This window comes from Contarinia nasturtii, unplaced genomic scaffold (genome assembly GCF_009176525.2).
Source record: "Contarinia nasturtii isolate CC-2019 unplaced genomic scaffold, AAFC_CNas_1.1 Cnas_scaffold_993, whole genome shotgun sequence".
Classification (NCBI taxonomy): Eukaryota; Metazoa; Arthropoda; class Insecta; order Diptera; family Cecidomyiidae; genus Contarinia; species Contarinia nasturtii.
The window spans coordinates 1,362,791-1,385,300 of NW_022198340.1; the positions used below are offsets into that span (position 1 = coordinate 1,362,791).

The following is a 22,510-nucleotide window of genomic DNA, read 5'->3' on the forward strand; positions in this document are numbered from 1 at the left end:
CCTGGAAAAATGCTGTGTAAACAAAAATGAAATTATACACACACAGTTAACGAAGCTAGATTTGGAAAAGAAGATTTGTTTGTCATGATGAGCAGTGTTCGGTGTTCACGAGAGGGAATCTAGACGGAGACAGAAAGATCGAAGAGTGTGAGCTGGTAATTCTAGTAAGTAGTGGTTTCGATCGATGTCGAGAAGCGAAAAGTTTTATTCGGTTTGGTAGCTGTGCAAACGACGAATAACGAACGAGTGGTTAAAATTCATTATAATACCATTAAATGAATGAAAACAAAATGAATCAGAAGACATACAGATGGTTTGTATTTCACGTACTTTTCGTATTTTTTCGTTCGCTTTTCTGCGAAAAAGAAATGAGCGTTATGCGTTAGAAAAGTTGTTGTTTTTTTTCCTCCTTTTTTGTTCTTGTGAATCTTTCTTATCTAAGCTGTAAGCCACCGCATTCAAATGAGCTTGTTTCGTCAAGCAGCAATGAGAGATATAGAGGATGCGGTTTGTTTCGCAGCATATATAATATATAAAATGTAACATGTTTTTCTCGTAAAATGAGAATGGCGCACACAACGAAGCACACATGCAAATTATATTCTTTTGCAATCGAAAAGACTTTTGTAACGAGCCGCGCTTGTTTTTTTTCTTCATCATAAAAACCACTATAGCATTTAAAATTCAGCCGTTTCGTTGCTATGGGTACACCAAAATGAGAATTGGTGAAAAATGTTTGAATACATTTGGTGGTGGTGGATGTGTGTGTGATACGTTCACATACAGTTTTTTCCGTTGAATATTTTCTGTGACTAATTTCTAATTAGGGCTTCTGTGCACATTCGAATTGTGAAAAATCGTCACGTTTGCGATAGTTGTTGTAGAAACCGTATTCAAAATTGAATAGAACGAGCGAGGGGAGCAAACGACAGAATCAGCATCAGACGTCGCATTCAGTACGTGGCTAAAATCGTGACGCAGAACAAGAAAAAAAGTTCAAGCAGCATTATTTCGTAATGAGTTAGCATGTTTGTTGTTGGTGTGCACCTTTTTGAAATCTGTTCGCTCTTTTTTTTATTCGTATTATTTTCGCTTCTTTTCAAGCGCTCGGTGTTTTCCGTCTAATATCTCTTTATCAAGCGTCTCGAAGCACAAGCATAACTCACAGATACATAATTTATGTGTATTTGTGCGTACTAGTTACCGTAAATATATCTCTTTCTCTCCTTGTCTCTCTTTCGCTCTCCTTTCATCTATCGCTTTGTGTGTTGGTGTGTACTTGAAATGAATTTGCTGGAAATGAAAAAAAAGCGTATATATGCGAATTTACATGCAAAAATCAGCCAAAGCCTGAGAATTACAAGACCACGGCATTGAAAGTCGCGAGGTATAACGTATACGTACGTCTAAAGTGGCAACTAAACAATATTATACAACTCTCGCAAAATATTTCTACCCTATTAGAATTTGTGCTTGATATTTGCTTTTTTTTCCTACTTATTTTTTCGGGTGCTCAACATCATTGTGGAGCGTAGATTTTTCTGCGTTTGTCTACAATGTGAAAAGTGCTTGAAACCGGCAATACAACAACAACGAAAAAAACTCATTCCATAAATTTATAGTTAGGCAATGTGGCACTTAAAATGTGGATTTTTTTTTCGGTGGGTGTTTCGGTGTGTATAAGCATGGTGGTGAACTGGTATTCTCTTTCTCTCTGGCAAAACTGATGATATGAAATGATGATATACGTAGTGCTTTTGATTCCAGGGGATATATGTAGAATGGATGGTTTGGTGTGTTTCGGTGATGTCGCGAATGCTCTCAACCATCATACATCTCATGAGCTCTCTCATACACACTAAAAATCCAACGGCAACGCGCGCGTCATAATGTGTACTACATCCGGCGCGCACTTTCATGCTAATATGAGAATAGGCAGCCAAACATTATTTGTATTGTACATAAAAATCTAGAAAGAGTGGAATAGCTTGTCTAAATACATATTATTACTCCGGATACTTTTGTTATATGTGGCGTTTTTTTAATGCGCTCGTAGTAGAGACTCATTTGAGTTTGCTGGTTGAAATTGTGGATGCGTGCAAGAGCGAGAGCGACAGCGATCGTATGTTGTGAACAAGAGCGAAGCACAAGTGAAAGAGCCGTAGAAGAGCGCGAGTGTGACGAGCGAGATTGGTTTTTAACTATAGAAACGTGGATGGTTTTTAAGCATTTTATTCTGCCGTAAAGTTTTTTTTAATACTTTTTTTTTGTTATTTTAAATATTTTATGTGTGTTAATATACAACATATAGCTCGTTGCTCGGGTGGTAGTAGGTAGATGGATCCGATGTACGAAATAAATTTTATTTTATGAGATAGTATGTGTACTGATTCGTTCGGGTGGCATAAAAATGCCACGCCCGATATTTTTTCGTTTATTTTTCTACGGTTTTTTTTTCATCCCGCGTGTGTGTATATCACTTCAACGCTACTCTTTTTAGAAATGAGAAAAAAAAATCATCAAAATTATAATATGTACTTTGCGATTATAAAAATATATACCTATCTCTGCTGTGCCTGCGTTAACGTTACACCATCGACTGGGAAAAAAATGTGCTGCGCTCGAGAGACATGAATGAGGAAAAAAAGAATCTGCAACAACCATTATTTTTTTGGAGATAAATCGCAACTATACACATGTTATGTATCAGATTTAAAAAAAATGCTAGAACAAACGAGAGAGAGTGAGAGAGAGAGAAAGAACGGTTAATGTACAGCATTTTAACGGAGCGCAATGGGACCATCATCATAATCATCGTCGTCATGAACAGCAATAGCAATGGGCAACAACAAAAAATTCGGCAATAATAACAACAGATCGGCGCAAAAAAAAGTTCGGCTAAAACAAAAATAACGAAGCTATATAATCCGTCCGGAAGTCTATGGAAGGAGCAAATAATAAAATGAATGATAACGCTGGTTTTTCGCAATGTTTCGATCAGAAAAGCGAAAAATGACGGGAGCAATGCAAAAAAAGCGACACACCGACACATACGCACACCATTCAATTGAATTGGAGGTTTAAATGTACAGTCTGTGTGCAGCAAAACCGTCATAAACACCAAACTCAACATAATCTATTTGTTTCTATCAGTTTCTATCGATGCTGCCACACATAGTGACGAATAAAAACTACATGCATTCTGAATAAAATATATATAGAAAAATAATAGGTTTTGCAACATCGACAAAAAAAAATAATATATATTCGCGGAAAAGATGCAAAACCCATGCGAAAAAAGTGCAAATAATGAGAATTTATTTTTTTTGTTTCGAATCGAAAAAAAAATAATCAGGAAAATCCTTGTTTTCCCTATCTCTCTCCACTTCGCACTCTTCCTCTTGTCGTATCATGAACAATACATTATTGGGTCTGGTTTTGTAATTTCCATTGCTTTTATTGATGAATATTTGGTGTGATTCTTTTTCTTTCTTTTTTTTTCCTGAATTGGTTGAAGCTGCATTTTATGTCTCCACTTTGGTTGCATAAAAATCAAATAATAATATATGTATAATTTTTGCAGTCGCATTTTTCGCATGTGGTTTCTCTGTGATGGGGGTGCAGTTAAAATTTACATTCCATCATGTGTTCAACTCAGGGCAAAAAAAAACGGGCCTCCACTTCATTCCGTCATTAAATGTGATATTTAAAAATTTAAATGAAAAAATAGTGAAAGAGAGAGATGAGAGGATGGGTAGGATGAAATGTCGGGAAAAAATGTCGACTCTAATGGATTCAAACACACGCAGCGTTTTCGATAATGACATTTGTGCATCGTGCATATGGTCATTTGTGTCGCTATTTAGGACTCATGTGCTTCGTATGCACAAACATTTCTCGTTAATTATTGATTTTTTATTGTTCTCACCCTCTCTCTCCTCTCTTTCCCTTTTATGATCCATTTTTTTCGTGCGTCATTTCTTTTTTTTCCACTCATTTGGTAGATTTACCTTCATTTTTATACATTTTATTGTATTTATTTTTCCGCATTTTTCCGCTGATAATTGTCTTCTATTTGCAATGCTTTTTTTTTTGTTTTCATATTATTTTTGTCGATAAATTGGTATTCGTTTTCATTTCATTCGTAATATTTCATAATCGAAAATAAGCAGCACCGAAATCATCACCTATCGAATTTTCTCTTTGTGTTTTTGTCAAAGTGTGTTGTATGGCGTATGCCATGCCACCAATAAACGTTATTTTTTGGACTCTATTTCATTTGTTACTCGCGAAATTGAGTTTAATCGCAATTTTTTTTTTGTGGACTGGAAGTTTCGCCCTTAAGTCACGGCAGTCCCTTGATCATCCTTTTTGGTGGCAAAATCCAATTTGTAGTATACATGTATGTAGATTCCAATACATATTTACAGCCAGAAGAGTGAAATGGGAAGGTGGGTTGGGATTGAGGAAGAATGGGAATAAAAATGCAACAAAACAACATTCGTACCAATTTTTAATATATTTATGCAATGGATTTTAACATTAATTAAAATTTATCTACGCGTTTTTTCCTGTAAATTGTGAAGCCATGTAATCCTGTTTTCGTCATTTTCTATTTGAAATCTCTCGGTCTCTCCCGCTCTTCTGCTCAGTGATGCACGTGCATTTTTTTCCAAACATAGCCACATTTCCAGTGAGTGGCCAAGTATTTTTTTTTCCTCCATGCTTGCCAGCATATTAATTCGATTTTTATTTCTCTTTATCAATCCACATCTGGATGCGAGGTATTTTATTTCCATGCCACTTTTTTTCCTGTATCGTTTCAAAACTCATTTATCAATTTATATTATTTTCGTGTCTGATGGTTCAAATGAATGATTTTTTTGTTCTCTGTAACACTATCCCAATGAAAAATGTAAGAGTTTGTATTGAATATCATTTTTATAATTGTGATACTTGATTGAATCAAGCACATTTTATTAATTTTATAGCGGAAATTCCCGTAAAAGGTTTCATAGCTCCACAAATAAATCGGTTTTACAACGAATGCCAGTAAATACAGCAGGTAAAAAAAAGCACAAATGCCTTTGAGGTAGACTTTGATTGGAATTCATCGCAGATAAAACTGATCAATAATAAACAAATGAAACACAGTTTAGATGTGTGTTCGGCAATAGATTGGCACGAAACAGAAAGGTGAAAAAAATGTACATTGAACAAATAACACGAACTACGTTTAAACAGTATCAAACTTGAATTGATTGAATAAAAACAGCATGTTATGCGTCAAAAATGATTGTGGATAAAATCAACAACCTCAATATTCAGCCGCAAAAACTTGCATAAATTGGTCGGCAAATGTTGATGTAATGATGCGGTGAATGTGTGATAGCCGCTATTCAAACATGTTTGCCCAGACATGTTATATCCTTCTGTTCGCAGCACATACAGCACTCATACCAAAGTCTCGCCACCCTCCCATGTCATCCGTTTCACTTTCTTCGTCTTTCCACTTCCATTCGACAAATACCGACACTTACATACGGTATCTTTGTGGATTTCCTTTTTTTCTCGCTTGCACATACCATGACACGTTTGCGTGTGAGTATGTATCGTCTCTGCTCGCATGAAAAACAGTTCCAGCCAATGCACATAATGGTCTCTCATTTCACATAAGCATCGTCTGGCATGGTGCTGCTATTTTCCGAACTCACCCCGAAAAAAAGATGTATGATAAATATAGCAAGACCGAGGCGATCTTTTTTTTTCTTACGATGATTCCTTATTTACGTGTTTTTTTCTGTTGTTGTTGTCGTTGGTGGTGGTGTCTTTTTTTCGCCTTTTCGTTTGGCCATTATACTGTGTGACACGGATTCCATGCACATACAAATATACGAAAAATGGTACCGGCATTTTGAGAAAATTACCGAACTCACAGTATATAACGGTATTTTATGTACATCAACACTGTCTAGGCATTGAATTATTTTGTTGCGAAAATTATTGTGTATGCTTATGTACATCGAATGCTGAATTAAATGGGTACATAATGTTCGGCGAAAAGTGAAAGTATTCTATACTTATCAAAGGAAATAAATAAGGTAAATTCGAATGAATTCTTCTTTTTCTGTGCCATTCGCAAATAAATTGAGCAATTGAGTCTTTAAACTTCTTAATCAGACGGGAAAGACAATCTTGAGTGAAAAAAAGTGAAGAAAAAATGAGCAAAAAGCTTCAAAATTGAAATAGCAGAAGAAAAACGACTTGACGTAAAGAGCTAGAGAGATCAAATCTGTGAATTTTTCTTCGAAATCAGAAAAGTACTCTCCACGCATTTTTGCCCACCTTAAACTGTTATAAATTCCATTCCGAAAGTACATGTACAAAGTAAAAGTCAAATGCGAGGCGGTGATGTGCGAATGCTTTGATAAAAATAAGGATATGCGGACACAAGAGAAAAGTAAAAAAAAATCAACAACAAAAAGGCAAGCACAAAAAAATGAAGAAAGTCGCTCAGATGGAATTCCAAGTGTATGTATGTGTATATAATGTGATGCTGACCTATAAAATCGTCTGTGCTCTGTGTCTTTTGTGTGTATGAGATTCATAGAAATACATAAGTGCATGGAATATGGCCCGGTGTTTTCGAATCCAACACCATGCCATTCATACAATGTTCGCCGTTGTCGTCCTTCTTTTTATGTACATTGTACCGTCAGAATAAATGTTGACTTTGCCCTTGTCGATGAATCTCGCTGTATATGTGTTTATCAAAAGTAAAACGACCATCAAATTGTGTCGGCATTAGAAGCATTTCGCCATACAAACATACATAAGAAAATTAACTTGTCCTGTTTTGATCATCTGATTTCGAAACGGCCGGTGCGGCTAGTTTTTGATTCGGCAAGCGATTTTCTTTTTTCTTGGAATTGCTTTCAATTTAATTGTCTTTGACAGAAGTTGATGAGTATTTGCGGTGTGTGAAAATGAGCATCGCAGACATGCCGCCACGCATTTTCACTGTCACAAATCGTCGGGCAATAAGATGAAACTGTTTCGTAATTCATTTTCCGAATCGAAATTTAATTAACGCATTGAATGTTGTACGTGAGTTTTGCCAGCACACGATTCTTTTCGGTTTTGCACCACCAAACCGAAAACAACGTGTAATTGTCTATATTTTTTTTTTTGACAGAACGAAATGCGCTCATAAATTGTTATGGTTTTACTTCGCCACACCGATATACTACCGATAAAAAAAATGGAAAACCGAATCTACAAGAGAAGAAAAATACAACAACATCTTTTTTATGCTTTTCCATATCCCTTTTTATATGTTTTGCCACAAACAGCAAAAGGCACTGAATTTGAATTTTATATTTATATCGATAAAAAAATTGTTACGATTTTTCGACCTTTGTCGTCTTCTCAATGCATTATCTAATTTGGTATTCTCAACACAGAACTATTAAACAAGATGAAATTTTATGCAATTTATAGCCGATTATGGTGTATGTGTGCGTTTTTTTTTGTACATTCTATTCGCGCAATATCTGCGCATGCATAAATTGCATTTGACGATGGCATTTAGAAAATAAAATTAAAAATTTAAATGTTCAAAAATAAAAGAGCGAAATGTGTTTTGTCATAAAAGAATGTGGCTTTTCATATTTCACTCTCTCTCTCTCGCTTTCTTTCGTTGGCAGTGTTTGCGCGTGTGGGAAGCGCCTCGCATAATATATTATATACACACTAAAAATGGCTTTTAAACGAAACACATGCCCTAAGCTTGAATCACAGAACCAATTTATCTTGAAAAGCCATGAATTTCAGTTTATTTTCGCTATCTCGAATTCAAAAGTCACCCCACACCAGCCATCAGCCGATTTTCTTCTCTGTTCGCCGCGGAATATGTGCAATCAAAAAATATTATAGTACTATTTGTATGAGTTACAATTTGTGACTGCTGTTGTTTATTCGATTTTGTATTTTCAAATGTGTCGTTTTTTTTTATTATTTCTTCGGACTTTTATGTGCAATCTGATCTCATCCCCCTTTCGTTGGTATCTAAAACCAACCGGATTTCATTGAGTCATCGCCTTACCCCCTTTTTTTACTAAAATGCAACCAAATCGTTTTAACTAGAGATACAAAAAAGTCCCAGCTAAATATTCATGCACAATATCAGGCGCATGTTTGCGCTTTAAATTCACGTTTTCAAAACGCAATAGTTAGGTGATGCTATTTGTTTATTTTATTAAAGTGTGAGCGTAAATATTTTGTGTGATTGGGTAAATAGCACAAAATCGAATTATTAGTGCAAACAAATTGACAGCAACAAAAACAACAACCGAATAAAAACAGTAGCTCAAACGGGATATCTCTCTTTCTCTCCCTCACCATCAGAAGGGTTTTTTTACGATTCAAGTTTTATTGCATTTTTAAACGAAGCTTGGTTTCTCTTACAAACGCAATTTTAAATAGCGGAAAATATTATCTACACTCAAATGTGATACACACAAAAAAAGTGTACACACGAACGTAGAATATGAAAAAAGTGGCGTATTTAAAAAGTATGCACGATGGTCATATGCGGCAAACATAGTAATGTCACTAAAGCCTCCCTCAAAATGGCATAAAATTAAAAAGCGCGGTGTATAAAACTGACATCGGGAGAGAAAAAAAAGCGTCCGTGGCCTGCAATGACGCAAAAAAGTCACCGCACAAAATAAAAGAAATCTATGCGAGACCAAATATACAACAACGCGAGGTGGAAAACGGGAAAAGAATGACAACCGTGTTTTTTTTTTGTTGTTTTATTATCTCAAATACTTTTTGAAACGTGTGTCCAATATCAAAACGATATGATTTTTTTATGCCATCCATTTGATGGAATCACAAACGGCCAACAAAAAATGTTAAGCGTATAGTTGGTTTATCACATGTCACACATTTTGCATTGTTCGATAGAATCTGGACTGAAACTTTGGCAATTTTTTCGTGAATGCGGGGGTGTTCAATTTGAGATTCGACATCGAAAACAAAAAACCTCAAACACTGTTTTAATGAATTGCCTACCTGTTCGCGCGGAAAATATACCGGTGACCGTTTACAATTCAATCGTGCCAATTTGATTTTCCAATGAAATGAGACACAAAAAACCACCACATCACGACGCGTTTCGTCGACAAGCAATGTTTCCGAATAAAAAAAAAGATGAAAGACAGAAACAAATAAACGACGAACAAAAATTGTCATTCAAAAGTTCTGGTTTGACTCTTTAACCGTACGAAAGCACATATCGTTTCATTCATACCGATTATACGCAGGTTATACGATGCAAACACATGGCGTTGCAACTGGGAAATGTGCGATAAGAGAGCGTAAACATAGAGACAAAAAACAACAACACGTTGGTTGTCGTCAAACTCAATTGAAAAGCAACAAACAAAAACCGAGAGAAAGAGAGAGAGCGGGAGCGTATACAAGCTTTTGTACACGATTGTGACGACAACGGGGCCGCAAATGTGTGCTCACATGGCGTTGTTTGAAGTCTCCACGATTCGTGATGTGCCGATATGTACATGGAAAACGAAAGTGAAAACTAGGACCAAAAACCATTCAAATCACTCTCTGTCCGTTTACGTGCACTCACACACAACTGGGTGCATCTATTCGTTTGTACGAGAGACCGGAGAAACAGCATACATTGCAACACGCTTTTCATGACTGGTGAAATGCGAGCGCCATGTGCACGTTTTTTTCAAACAAACGAAGGTATTTTCTTTCACCGCAAACAAATCGCATGTGATTGTATGAGGACGTGTGAAAATTTAAGGACAACATTCTAAGGCGAATGGATTCATTCACATTCGTGTGATTTTATGCAACAACAAATACATTGCATCCATTTCAATTTTATTTGTAATTGAATGTACAATGTCTGCATATTTTGAGTTGATGGAAATTTACATTGACTGATATGATCAAATAAATAAACATTTACATGATACTTTTCAAATAGATTCATTATAATACAAACTCTATCGATACAAACTTGAATAGAAATCGCATTTATCCCTCTATTAGTGACGGGAAGAATTTTCTTTTAACGAAGCGTTTCAACCGTCTCCATCGACACTTATTTTCATGCTTCCGCTCAAGTTCATAGGAAGGGTGAAAATTGGAAAAACCTTTTTCCACTTCTTTTCCAGTGCCAACGCCATCTATTGCTGGGAATATAAAAAAAGGAAAAGTGCATTTTCCGACAGGCTTTCGACTCTTCGAATCTAACAAGCTTTAAAATTTGGAAATTCAAAAGCAGCCTGTTTACCTTTCTGTTCCGATTCTGAGTTTCAACATTTAAAGTGAACTGAACTTTAAAGTGCTTTCATCGCAGATTTTCACCAAGTACTGAAAAGCGCTAAACTTTTAACATAAACTAAGTGGAAAATGCGTTTGTTTTGTTTTTTATTTACTTTATTTCATGATTTTTTTTTATTTAAAACAATGACATTTAGTTCGAATACAATGGACTTCCATCATCATTATTATTAATAATGAGCTTAAATGTGTGTTTTGTGTGAAAATTTCTAGATTTTCCATAGCCTTTATTAAACATTCATTTATAAAATTGTAGTTTTAATATTTAAGTTATGGGATATTTTTCATAAATGTGTGTGTGTGTGTGTGTGACTGAGTGTGTTGTAGTTGTCATAATGGTGGGTGAAATTTACGGTTTTATTGAGAAAAATGCTATTGTTATTTGGTAATTATTTGCATTTACGGTCCAAATATATGCGGAAAATGAGGAAGCTGAATCCATTTGGTCTTTTTGTTGTTTTTCCATTTGCAATTTTGTGCAATACAGTTACATAAATACATTGAATAAATTGTGGTGATGCTGTTTATTTTGTCATTAGGGAATTTAGATGTTCAATCCACTATCATATTTGCAAATTACAACGTAATAAGTCCGCATCAAAATGCCTGCAACATTGCACCGGATCGGGAGAAATCTGTGCATTATATTTTCTTACATCTTATTTTATTTTAACGAAACGACATTTTCTATAAATTTTTCCTCTTTTTCTCGTCATTCATTAAACAATTTCTTTTCATCTTTTGTTAATTATTTCGAATATTTTAAGTAAATTTCGTTTATATTGTTCCATTATAGTTACACTTACACTTATACAACTTTCGAATAAGTTAAATTCTCATCATTTCAAAATAAGGATTGAGATATGCAAATTGCATACTCTTTTGTGCATCCAAATCGAAAACCAACGATTGACCACGAACTTTGATCGATATTCGATTTTTCGCTCGTTTCATTTCATTTCTTAAAAATAATCATGTGGTAAAACTTGACACCGTCAAGATGGTAACACAAGAAAGGAAATTAAAAAATCTACATTGGAGCTTGGAGTAGTTTGTATGTTTTAAATATGGTATATAGTTTTATTTTCATATGACAATAGCGATACGGTTGTGCATACGTTTACCTACTGGTTTGGATTCTATTCATCGAATACTAATTTAGCGAATAAAACGGCGAAAAGAAAATGATTGTAAAAAAAGGTGTTTTCTTTCCAAATGTCCTGTTAAAAGCGATGAAAAACAAAAAAAATGAAAACAAAATTTTGCGATTTTTTTCTACATTTTTTTCGATTATAAATTTGTGTACGTCGAATAATCATATTAGTTAGCTAGTAAATCTAATGAGTGATCAAATGAAATGGAATCAATTGTTTTGCATTTTTTGTGGTTCCGGAAATGTTAGTACAAATACAAATTGCGCGATTTTTCCTATATAAAATGTGTGAAAAGCATGAAAAATAAATAAGAATCTTATCTACAATCTTAGGGCTAAAAATAATCTGTTTCTCACGAGTTTTGACGAGCTTAAAAAGCACCCACAGTACCATTCAATGTGCGTACAATAATTGTGTGGAATGAGAGATTTAATGGTTTTGGCCATTGATTTTTTTGATGTTGGTGGTTATGATCGGTGTGTGTGTGTGCGCGCGAGCGACAAATCAAAGAGTAATTTAGCATTTATCGCAGTTTGAAATCGATTTAATGTCAACGATGCTCTTCCTCTTCGATACATTAAGACATTTTGAATGTTATCGCGAATGAATGGTTTTCGATGCGTGTTGAAAGTAACTAACACAGCTAAAATGTACACACATGTAAAGTTGTACCAAAATGAAAAACGGTACGAAACGGCATACTGCTGCTAAGTGGATTGAATGAACAATTTTGGATCAAAATGGAATGGGGTCCTTTATCAGCCGAAAGCAAATTTCATGCAATCGGGAGCAATAACTAAAATATAAAGCAAAACTGCACGCTCACGCGTGACGCGTAAAACAATTATATTGACAAGGATGTTAACATCGTAAAATTCACACTCACACACATACTTGATCTCTCTCTGTCTCTCTCATTCCGTACACCATTATCATCGTACATCGAATGAAATGCCTATGTCAGTGCCCATAAATATCCAGTCATTAAAATTATTTAATTACTTATTTATTTGTAATAAAGTTCAGGCTTAAAATCGTACATAGTGTCCAAAATGTTTTATTCATGTGTGTGGTCACTGCGTACGATGCATATTCCTGATAACTACACATATATTCGGCGCAATTTTAGTCCGATACTTTTTGTTTTTGTTTCAGCTATGTGTATGACTATAAATGTTAGTAATATTTTGTAATAACATCGACGACGGTTTTTCATGATTTTGGGTTCTGTTTGTTGTTGCTTTTCATTTATTATTATTCTGGTTTTCTAAATTACATATTTACTTTAATCAATTTTCATTGATCAAAAGTGTGCGACGCTCTTTATCTTTATACGCTAAAAATTATATATTTTATACGAAACTCATTAAATACGCGCAGCACATAATTATAGCTGATAAAATCGGCCAGACGGGCTTAACTGTGGATCATTTGTCTCCAGCTTTTTTGGGTAAACATTGTTTTCAATATCGTTTGCTTTTGTATTGACAACCAAACACATCCATTTCATATTAATCTCTTTTGTATGCATTTTGGTTATTTTTGTTTCGATTTTTGCGCAGGAAGGGCGCGGTGTTGGATTAATGTGGGATGCGGTTAGTGTGGAAATGTTTTCATATCACCATTGCCATCCCAACACCAAACCAGAAAAAGAGAGATACAATTTTTGCGTATTCAATAGTTTCGCTGATTATATGACCTATGAACAAAACAAAGCGCGCCTTTCAGCGCCTATGCAACGGCTAATCATCTACAGCTCTCTAAATATATATATTTATTTATTTTTTTGTGTTCATATCATTAGTGACTCCCAATGCATCGAATTTTCAATGGATTTATTTTAATTGATTTTGTGAATTGTGTGTGTGTGTGCCATCGCGCACAATCACACAAATACAAAAGAGAGCAAACATAAAATTTGTGGGAAATTGGAGATTTTTGCGTATAGTTTGTATAATGTTTACTAATTTGTTTGGAATTAAATTATTAATTGTTATCATGTTTAAACATCTATAGTTTTATAGTTTTTTTTCTGTTTGGTTGGACCATTGAGCCATTCATGTTGTATGTGTTATGCAATTTGTAAATCTAAATACCTTAAATGCTAAAATGAGACAAAGTATGGTGAGTGGTACGTGATTTTTTTTATTAATTTCACGTGTACAACACTCTCATCGCAGTGTCTCTTTAAAATTATCGGCTCGGATCGTCGAGCATTTTCTTTGTTATAAACAACTTATACTCCATCTTTCGTAATTCATTTTCACTTACATTTTAACTAGGTTTCTTTTGTATGCATTCAATTGCTAATTCATTTTATATTTTAGTTTTTAGTTTAAACACAACATTGACATATATTTTATTTTTTAGTGGTAATAGTATAAATAACCGTGTACATTTTTTTTATTGTTCGTGTATCGAACAATCCATGCTTTATTCAATATGGATTTTCTGTTGTGTGTGAATTTACTACTGGCCATCGACAAAAAAAACCCGAAAAAACAAAATCCATTTCGCTCAAATCGACGAAACGACATCGATGACTATACGGACAATTGACATGATGGCAAATCCATGTAAAGCCTCCCTTTTGCATTGACAAGCCATATCGCTTTTATATAATTTTTTTTTGTTAAAAATCCTACAGCTAATTGTCTGTGTGTATGTATTAAAACGTTTATATAAAGAGATCACAATAATATATAATACTTTGTAATCATTTTGTCTATAATTCTTCAATAAAAACTAGTTTATTTGTTGTTTTTTTTCTTGCGGTAAAAACCACAAATCCATTAAAATCTTCATTTCGTTATGTTATTGTTGCCGTTTATATTCTACTCGTCGACAACCAACAAATGACGACAAAAAAAGATCTAAAATAAAATAAATCCCATAACAAATAATATTTTTTTCATAGCTTTTTTTACGATTTGTTTATTTTTTTTATTTTTTTGGCAACATTTTTGGCCACGATTGTTTTCAAACATAAACTTTTCCCCGAGTCTCAAAAATTGTCTTTCTCTCACTTGTTAAACTGAAAACGCTTAAAATGGTGGTGGCAAAACTGCAAGTGCTGCCAACATCTCATTCTCTGTGGCTCGTGCATCGTTTGCAGATGAGTAGTTGGGTCATAAACAGAGGTTAAGTGACATCATTAAAGAGTTTTTGCTGTGCGGATGTGTGTTGCAAGTAAGCAGATAACTTAAGTGAGTGAAATGAATGAATGAGAGAGTGTGTATGTGCTGGTGAATTGTGTTGCGCTAATTCGATTGGAACGTGTTTCCACATTAACTTTCAACGTTAATCGGTCCAGCTGTTGGAATTTGTTGTATTTCAGGCGGTGGAGGTGGTAGTGAATCCATATTACCATTATCTAACTGGGTAATATCATTGATTTCGTCGCATGTTGGCGGTGCTGGAAAGTTCACCAAACTATCGAAATCATTTGAATCATTTGTTAAATGTTCACCGTTGCCATTGATGCCATTTTTAAGATCAACACCACCACCGTTCACAACACCATTTCCATTGGTTTTGATGCCATTTTGTTTCGGAATATATTCAGTGTCGTGTTGATACCGTTGTTGATGCTGTGGCGAAGTGTCATTTCCATTTTCATTTTCAGTTTCGGCGGTTGTTTTAAGAGCTTTTGATAAGATGATGCCATTGTCTGTGACGGAGATTTGATTCTCATTTGCGATGTCAATTGATACGGGTTCAAGTGTTGCATACAATGTGTCAGCCACTGATCCATTTTTGTTAATTTGGTTTTCGTGCTCGGTATCACTAATTACTGTAATTGGTTCAGGTGTCGTAACATTCGGCTCAATTGACATTATACTGTTGCCGTTTCGATGCGGTGATGTTGATTCGACAGTATAAGTTTCTTGTGTGCCATAACAATATGCGCGATTTGAACCGTCCGATGATGAAATGCTCAAATCGGATTGTGACAAACCGGTGTTTATGTTACCAACGCCAACAAAAACATCATTGCCGCCAGCAGCGGTACTTGTTTCAGCTTCGATTTCATCGTGTCCGTTATGTTTTGGCGATGACATTGAAACGGCTCCATCTTCGTCAATCATTAGGACATCCTCCTCCATGCACATACCATTCGGCGGTGGATGAACCAATACTTTTTCATTACTTTGTGTGAAAGACACGTTTCCATTATTCGACGATGCATAGTCCATACACTTTGGTTGCTCTTCGGGCACCTCCACAATCGTTGCTTGTGTTTGTCTCGGCGATACGGTCATTTGTTCGACCGTCATTTTTCCCGATTCACCTCCACCACTAGCTGCAGCTGCCGCTGCTACATTTACCATGATTGGTGTAGTATTACTATCAGCACCGCGAGCTACTTCAACAACAAACACACCATCCTTCTCTGACGGTGAGTAATGCACTTTTGTTTCACGAACATCCCGTGCAATATCCTACAATAGAAAAATGGAAAGAGACAAAAAAAACATGATTTTCAATTAAGTTTTCACATAAAATTGCATTACATGTCTCACAATGATTTGAAAATTTGTTCGATAAATTGCAGTAAAATGGATTAAAGCATATTTTTTTCTATTCATTCAATCAAACGTCAAATGGATATTTGTTACGATATTGCTTTTCATCGCATACATTAGAATGATTACAAAATGTTTTGGTTTTTCTATTTTCAAGTGGAAAATCGATTGACATTTTTGTAATTCCCACATTCATTCGAATGGAACAAAAATCTTTAACCAAATACGTTTGCAATATTTGGTATGGCAAAAATGTTGAATGGAAAATCGACAAAATCAATTTTAAATCCATTCAAAGCACATTTGATTCGTGTTGTCACATTTTTATCCTTCAATTGCCCTGAGTATTTTCACTCTGTCTGTAGTTTAAATATAAAAATAAATTTGTTTGTGTCGAGCCTTGCGACAGAACCGATTGGACTGAGGAAAATGAAGCAAAAAAAGAAAAAAGAGAATACCGAAAAATGAGAGAGAAATTGAAAAACTGCATGGAATTCTATTGAGAGAGAGAGAAAAAGAAACTTTTGATGTTCGGTTTCCATCAATGATTTTACAATTCGTGGGTGGGAAAAACATGTTTTTTTTTGGGGAGAGTCTGGCATTGTTTTTATTTAACAACCAAATCGAGTTCTCAACCGACACAAACAATTTCAAACAGTGACAACTTTTCGTGTAAAAGAAACTCTTGTTTGCACAAAAGAACGAAAAAATCAAACAAAAAGAAAATCCTCTACGGCACAAAATATATATCATTCATTCCAATCTATCGATGCTGTAATATATCAAAAGGCACCTCATAGAGATGCGGTGCGCGCGGTGTGTGTGCTTCATACTCTTGCAAACCGATAAGTTTTTAATAAATGGCAATATTTTTCTCTTTCGTATTTTTAACTATTTGAAATAAGTCTCACGCACTTTTTCAATGCTAAGGGAAAACAAACTTTTGGTCCTTGTTGTTTGCGGATATTTTTTTTCTTCGTCAATAATTTTTTTCTTCTTCATTCAATTTTCCGTCCGAAAATAAGAATTGAGTGAGAAAACTTTTATGCCATAAAAAAATGAAAAGAATCGAATTTACATTTTTTATGCGCCAGCAATCGATCGAAGTTGTTTATTATGCGTTCAAAATTTTACTCGCCGGTTTGGCGCTACATTGCCGACGACGCAAAAAAAAATCGTGTGAAAAATCTCGTTATTGAGATGGTTTTTCCCATCCTTCTCTTTCTCTCTCTCTCGTTCTCGTTCTCTTTTCTTCTTTTTAGCCGTTTTTTCTCTCTCGTGTAAGCAATTGCTGTTAAACCCGATCACAAAAGTTTCGCTCGTAATTTTCCGACTAAAAATTGTGCAGAGGGAGCAAGGGATCGAGGCTATAAAAATAAATGGGTCTCGAACGTTTGATGAATGTTCTAATTGTGCAGTACTTACGCTACGTTCCTCGGTTTCCACAATTAAATGATTATTTTTCATTGTCATCGTAATCAGCGATCCATTTGCGCCCGAATGGTGATTTTGTCCGCCACCGGCCACTTCATCGCACTGTATCGACGTGATTTCGGCATTTGATATTAAATTGTCATTGCTGTGATTGATACTGTTCGCTTCACAGTCCACTGATTTCAGCTAAACAAATTGAAAAAAAAAACGAAACATGAAATGAAACGAAACGAAAGTAAGTGAATGAAAAGAACTTCAAGATGAAATGAGAGCAACTCTGGGAAAAATGGCGAATTGTGTGTTGTTACGCGTTTTTTTTCTACTTTCTATTTCCATTTGAAATGAATCCCGATGGGCATTGATTTGTAACTCGCCCCATCAACAAAAATCACATTGGAAAGGACAATGAATGAATTCAATGGATCCATCTTATCGGCTTTTGAACGTGTTTCGTGTTTCTCTTTTCCCCCAGGAGTTTTGCCCTTTCCACGTTCCTTCTCCTTGAATAGCAGTTTAAAATTAGTTTCTGTTATTCAGTGCGCGTTTTTATCGGCAGTGCATTCATGTTCAAAAGAAAGTGGAAACGCTCTTCGATAAAAACGAAATAATCATTTCAAAAGTAAAACGTAATTGATGGCAGTAATTTAAGCAGAAAAACTATGCAATAAAATGATGGCAAAGTAAGCCTTAATTGCGACATAATGAAGAGCGTATCGCTGTGAATATCGCCACTGTTTTATCTTAACACTCACACATATCTCAACTTCTTTTTATTTCTCTTCAACTTTTCTCTTCTTTATCTTCTTCGTCTTCTCTCGTACGAAGTTTCATTTTAATTTTTTGGTTGTCTTATTTGTTCTTTTTTGTGCCTTTTGTTTGTTGCATTATTGTTGTTTTCATGTTGGGGTTGTTTGTCGTTCGTTGTAATTACCAACGTCGGCTATTAAATAACATTTTAATATAAATTAAATGATGTTATAGTGTTCCACCAGTGTACAACAAAAATGCCAACAAAATGACAAATAAATGAAGAAATTTGCGAAAATTTACTTGGCAACAAAACTTTGACTTTCGCGTAGACAATTTCGTTTCCAGCAAAGTTGCTGTGTATTTGTTGTCATTTCCAGTTTTTTTTCTCGCCCCTTCGTTGTTGCTACTGCTTTTATTTTCATCGTGTGCCACATCTCTCACACTAGATAAAATGGGATCTAAAGTTATCTCTCTGTGTGTATGTGTCGTATATTCAAAATAACTCTTTGTCTTTTCACTTCGCTCATCGTAGTTTGTCTCTATCTATCTCTTTCTCTTTTTTTGCATAATTTTTGTGTGCCGTTTGGTTCGGTTGTTGTTTTTCAATTCGTGCATGTTTCGTAATTGCAATAGTTTGTCATAACATCGTTTCGACGCGTAACGCGAAAGCGCCAACGAATGGATTCACTTCCGGGATGGTGTGAATTCTGGCGTTCGTTGTATGAATTGTAATAACGAATTTAGTTTTATTTCCATGCACTACATTTTCGGAATTGTGTACTATATAGATATGATGATGCAGCGCAAAAAAGCGGCTGGAACAGAAAAATCGACAACGACTTGTGCAACGAACTTAAAATATATGTAGCGGAAATTATATTTAACCGGCAACCGGGAGTGAGTGAGTCTATTTTTATTACAAAAAAAAGAAGAAATGTATACGATGCAAAAGACAATGAAAGAGAAAGAGCACCGGCTTAGTCAGATGAATTTCGAATGCAAAAACCACGGCCGTGTTGCTGCCTCTGCACTTTTAGTCAATCCGAGCGATGAGCATGATATGTAATTCGAGCATAGAGTGCTGTTACTGCTTATAATTCATTTGGCTTGTGAACTGCTTTTTTTGCGTGTTTTCAACTGAGAATTCAGCATTCACACACACAGCATGTCACGCTTCTATTGCGCCAAAGTTTTCTTATCGTTACCGTTGCTATTTCTGGCTCACAAAAATCGATAAACAAAGTACAAAATAAATCTTCCGAATAGGAGAACGATAAGAAAAAAAATATATACATATAAATATTTCGTAATGAATATATACATTCCAATGAATTAGAATAAAGAGCCGAAAAATCGTAAGTTGACAGACCGGAGATGAAGGCAAAAACAATTTACCGACAAGCACATTTTTTCCCCTTCAAATCTCGCCCGTTCTCTTCTATCAAAGTCAATGTTGCTGTTGTATATCTTTTGTCTGCTTCGTTACACCGAAGAATAAATGCAATGTTCATCGACAACATAGATTAGCATCAATTTCTTTTTCTTCCCGCTTGCAGTTCAATCAACAACAAGTTAATTGCGTTGCTTTTTCATTTTTGTTTCCATGTGAATTTCGACCAGGTGTTTTTTCAAAGTTTTTCTCTCTTCCACTTTCTCAATCTCTTTGTTTTTTTTTTCGACTTTTGCTGTTGCCCAAAAAAACATCAACTGAAAGTTAATCAAACACATTAGCAAGCGCAACTCATTCACAATGCCAAGTTTGTGCGTTCAATTTTCGTTCTTCAATTTGAATAATTGGAATATAATTTACCGCGATTAATATCATCGTACTGCACAGCGTAAAGAAAACGAAAAAACACACACACACAGCCGCAGTCGTGGCAGCCGAGGCGTTGATGAAGCTAGGAATAATGATGTATACAAAAATGTTGTAGATGAAAACAAACGCGATGTTCGTTTGCATTTGCAAAAATTGTATACAGCATTTTTTTGGTTGTTTTTCGGGTGAAAAATGTTCAGTTTCGCGCTGCGATGAACACGGCCCCAGCGATAACACTTAACCGAAATTATTATGAATTGCGAGCGCAATTTTTGAGGGAAAACAAGCGCGAACAAAAACACGATGGTTTGCGTTTTAATATTTTAATTGATACGTACATTCGGCGATGCGAGCAATGGCACGACGGGAATGGGTGAGCATATACACTTAGTCCGAATGCTCGGAAACATACGTTTCTTCCTGGTATACAGATCGTGGTGTTGCACGTATTACAAATTATAACAATCGATTTGCGTCACGAGCATGTGTAATTTTAATGTAAATTTATTGCATTTCAAGAACGATTATATTTACCAACAGTTCGGTACGATTTATGTGTCATGCGATGAATATTTCATCAATTCAGCAAATCAAAGTATAGCTGATGTTCACATCTATACATCAAACTTATACATACATATATTCTCTAAGAACTTTATCTCATTTGGAGCGATATATTCTCTTGGGATTTTCAGAATGCAAACAAATTGAAGATCTTAAGCTCGATGTGCTTGGAATATTGTGTATGGGAACGAAATGAAATGGAAAAATTGCTAAAAAATAAACAATGAAAAGTCGAATAAGATGCATCATATATCCCGATTTTTCTTTTGCACATAATAGGGTTTATTTTAATCCAGTATTTTAAGGTAATTGCTCTTGAAGACACAAACATAACAAGCATTATTTGCATTGAATCCGCTTGAAGTCTTGAGAATTGATTGACAGAATGAATTCAAACTACCTTCACTTGCCCACATATAGCACATAGGTACTCGAATTCCCCTAACAATCTTGCGACAAAACAACCCCATCTCGAATCGATTTTCTAAGAATCAACTTTTGAAAATGCTTATTTTTCTATGTATACATAATAGGAAAATATTTGGTAAATCTTAAGGGCGTGCAACAACGTTACTTTTATTATGGGATTTTATTGCAAATTGTTGTGTATTAGAGACGACGTTTGAATCGTTTTTACGACCACGTACTTCATAAAAAAGCAACTTTTTTTTCTCTACAAATTGGAATAATACTTAAAAAAAATGAGAAAATTTGGTGAAAAATCCTATCAAGACGGCAGAGACGAAAAAAGGGATGATGATGTTGAGCCATTTTAATTGAATGAAACAAAGTGTGCAATTAAACGTGAAAATCTCGAACACGAAGCAATGAATTCTTTGTTGAAGACCATCATAAAAGAGAATTACCAAAAATGCACTTTGCAAATTAATCACATTGGAAGAAGAAAGAGTGAGGTCGCCTACTGCTTTGATGTGGTCACTTTTTTTTCCTTTTTTCTGCTCTGTTCGGCAATCGTTAGCAATGAACACAGTAGAAACAATAATAAATAACAATAACAATGGATGTAGACGTAAATTTACGCGCAAAAACCTCCCAAAAGAATATTTATGTGATGAAAGAATAGTCGAAAATGCTCATAAAAATGCGGCACACTGCAATAACAGCATGAAACAAACAAGAGAGCGAAGAAAAAAAATACACTGAGATCCATGCACGACGACCACATTTCTATTGTAGCATTCGCAGAATATCTAAAAATTGTGTGAGCGCACGGCTACAAACAAGAAGACATCGTTACAAAAACATAACTCGTTTTTGCTCTGCACGTATATAAAAATGAATGCACGAAAATGCTCTCTCTCTCCGAGTTTCGAATGTGTATTTGCGCGAATTGCATTGAAATTTTTTTAAATGCGCTAACTTCTTTTCAATTCGTCATGTAGTGCTTCTTTTTTGTTCGTCGAAATGTTTGTTGTTCATCGGTCGATGACGACCGGTGCAGCGAGTATGTGCATGTATGCACTTAGTATACGAGCTGGATGCGATGTGAATGTTCTGTGATTTTGAGTTTCTATTCAGTGATAGAGTTCGATGCACTTTCTCTTCTATCTTTTGTGCCATGTTCTTTTCTTGCTGCCTAAAAACGTGCTCAATGTAAAACCACACGAAAATTGTCCAAAAAAACACACACACCAATGCACATGCAATAAATGGTTGTGGCCAATGGCAAAGTGCATTCGTATTCGGCAAATGGAAATTTAACATCAAAATGCATACGGAACACAATGATCGTTGCATTGATGTTGCTTTTGTTTGAATCAGCGTGCTGCAATTGCCATCGAAAAGAATTTCGCATGCGAAGCTCTATGTGACGCAGTAGTTAGTGCAAGGGAATTGCATTGATTCTAAGCAGAGTAAAC

The 22,510-nt window shown here is 35.1% G+C and overlaps 1 protein-coding gene across 7 annotated transcripts in view; it reads right to left on the bottom strand.

Moving 5' to 3' along the window:
• Positions 1 to 10,525: 10,525 nt before the first annotated feature.
• LOC116343180 (probable serine/threonine-protein kinase DDB_G0282963) overlaps positions 10,526 to 22,510 on the bottom strand; it is a 95,074-nt gene continuing 83,089 nt past the window's right edge. For all 7 annotated transcript variants that reach the window (XM_031771106.1, XM_031771105.1, XM_031771109.1 and 4 more), the window contains 2 exons: positions 17,489 to 17,683; positions 10,526 to 15,979 (listed from right to left, as the gene is read on the bottom strand). In XM_031771106.1, the coding sequence (XP_031626966.1) occupies positions 14,825 to 15,979; positions 17,489 to 17,683 (1,350 nt within the window). In that variant the 3' untranslated portion in view covers positions 10,526 to 14,824. The remainder of the gene's footprint in view (positions 15,980 to 17,488; positions 17,684 to 22,510) is intronic.